This window comes from Galeopterus variegatus, unplaced genomic scaffold (genome assembly GCF_000696425.1).
Source record: "Galeopterus variegatus unplaced genomic scaffold, G_variegatus-3.0.2 Scaffold2531, whole genome shotgun sequence".
NCBI classification, from domain to species: Eukaryota; Metazoa; Chordata; class Mammalia; order Dermoptera; family Cynocephalidae; genus Galeopterus; species Galeopterus variegatus.
Genome location: NW_007728642.1, coordinates 100,308 through 102,807, shown reverse-complemented (window position 1 = coordinate 102,807; position 2,500 = coordinate 100,308). Strand labels below are relative to the sequence as shown.

General features: G+C 33.1%; 1 protein-coding gene across 1 annotated transcript in view; it reads left to right on the top strand.

Annotated features, from left to right (window-relative positions):
- The window catches only part of PTP4A1 (protein tyrosine phosphatase type IVA, member 1), a 4,863-nt gene that overhangs the window by 903 nt on the left and 1,460 nt on the right, over positions 1 to 2,500 (top strand). The window contains exons 2-4 of the mRNA XM_008582193.1: positions 849 to 941; positions 1,442 to 1,572; positions 1,935 to 2,009. Coding sequence (XP_008580415.1) covers positions 849 to 941; positions 1,442 to 1,572; positions 1,935 to 2,009 — 299 coding nt within the window. The remainder of the gene's footprint in view (positions 1 to 848; positions 942 to 1,441; positions 1,573 to 1,934; positions 2,010 to 2,500) is intronic.

Sequence of the window (2,500 nt, the reverse complement as noted above, 5' to 3'; positions counted from 1 at the left end):
CCTAGTGAATAATGCCATAAACCAGTTAGTTGAAGTCTTGGACCCTATTTCAGTTTTAGAATCCAATTTTCAGCTACTTTTGTTTCTTCCTGATGGTAGTTACATGGCCAAAACTATCTCACTACCTACTACTTTTTACTGGGAGAAAGGAACACAATGCTGAATAATTTATCTAGATTCATTCACATTTTATAAATATCTACAGGTATTGAGAAACAGCAAATAGCCCTCTTAGATCATAGGGAGATACTTAAATGGTACTTTTATTTTTGTTTGCCATCTTTATATTTTTTAAAATGTTAGGAGAGTTATAATTAGTAGTAATATATTTTAGAGCCTCTAGTTTTAAATTGTGTGTGGTGTTCTACTGTATTTTCAGGATTTTAGAATATACTTTTAAGACTTCATACTGTGTACCTCAAATGAGTATAAGTTTAAAGAGTTAGTATAATTGAGTCAAGTCAGATTACTTATTTGGTTAATTGTAAATGATTCCTTTGTTTATATTTACCTTTTTTTATTGCTTTTGCCCCTCTTTTGTTAGTATTTCATTCCAATTTATCCAGTGTTCCCATGACTACAAAACACTTCAGTATATGAAAGGCCCCAGGATTAAAAAAAACCCTTCTAATTTATTAAAGATATGTGTGGTGTTTAACATTCGCTTTTCCTTTTATATTATTCCAGTATTGTCATTTAAAACAAGATTCACTTCCTTGTTAAACATACAGTACGTAGGTTCTATGATTTTTTCATACCTACTAATTGGAGATGATCAAAATGTCAAATGGTGAACAAAGTGATGTGGTTACGAAGACTTAAGTTGTTTTAATGTATATTTTATCCAGGAACTTAAGAAGTATGGAGTTACCACAATAGTAAGAGTATGTGAAGCAACTTATGATACTACTCTTGTGGAGAAAGAAGGCATCCATGTCCTCGTAAGTATTTAACATTTTCTATGTGTTTATGATACTGGGCTACACAAGTTTATTCTTGAACCGCAGACCTAAAAAGCTTAATATTTTAATTTGTTAAAAAATTATGCAGTATTTTAATTTCCAAATAAATGTGAAAGGAGACTGGACATTTAGGCACATTTCATTGACAGTGGGGTTTAATAAAACAGGTAATTAAACATATTAAAATAATTTTGAAAACATTTGGATGGTAGAAATTTTGATTTTTTTTTTTTTTTTTAAAGATGACCGCTAAGGGGATCTTAACCCTTGACTTGGTGTTGTCAGTACCATGCTCACCCAGTGAGCTAACCAGCCATCCCTATATGGGATCTGAACCTGTGGCCTTGGTGTTATCAGCACCACACTCTTCCCAAGTGAGCCACGGGCTGGCCCCCTAAATTTTGAATTATTAATAAATGGTATTTATGTTAAAGATCTAAAATATTTAATATATATATGTATTTTTTTTTTATACTTAGGATTGGCCTTTTGATGATGGTGCACCACCATCCAACCAGATTGTTGATGACTGGTTAAGTCTTGTGAAAATTAAGTTTCGTGAAGAACCTGGTTGTTGTATTGCTGTTCATTGTGTTGCTGGCCTTGGGAGGTAAGAGCATTATTTTTCTTTTTTTGTTTTGTTTTTTGTTTTGTTTGGGGCAGCTGGCTGGTGTGAGGATCCAAACCCTTGTCCTTGGTGTTGTGAACAGCACTCTCTACCAACTGAGCTAACAGGCCAGCCCTAGAGGATTTCTTAATTTGGTTATAGATAAAAGTCTGGGTTGATAGGAAAATTCTGATACGTTATGTATTTCTCTAATTTTTTAACATCCAGTCAACATTTTTTTGTATGGATATTACTTAAAGAGGAAGTATAGTAGATAATTCTACTGGATTAGGGGATGTTTGGAGTAATCAATTTTCCAAGGTTTGGTTTTTAAAAATTATTTATCAGAATTCTTACCTTACCAGAGCTCCAGTGCTTGTTGCCCTAGCATTAATTGAAGGTGGAATGAAATACGAAGATGCAGTACAATTCATAAGACAGTAAGTAATGGATTCTCTTTTCATTTGTACTCTTTCATTTCCTTGTAAGTATATTACTAATAGCTCATCTATTATGATCATTTTTAAAAACAGTATTAAAAAACTAGGAAATAAAGATTTTCTCTTTTTGCATCCTATACAGATGCCCACATTATCAAGATTGTAATCCAGTGATATTCTTTGAATTACTGTTTTGCTTTAAGTTCTTGATTGAATATGCTGCTTGTTAATTTGCATTTTTATTGAGCTATAATTAAGATGCAGTAGAAAATACCCAGGTGATCAGTTGACAATAACAATATGGTAATAACTTCTATTACCATAAATTAGTCTTGTCTTTTTTTAAAAAAAAAAGAAAGAACGATGACCGGTGGTAAAGGGATCTTAACCCTTGACTTGGTGTTGTCCACACCACACTCTCCCAGTGAGCTAACCGGCCATCCCTATATGGGATCCGAACCCATGGCCTTAGTGTTATCAGCACCGCACTC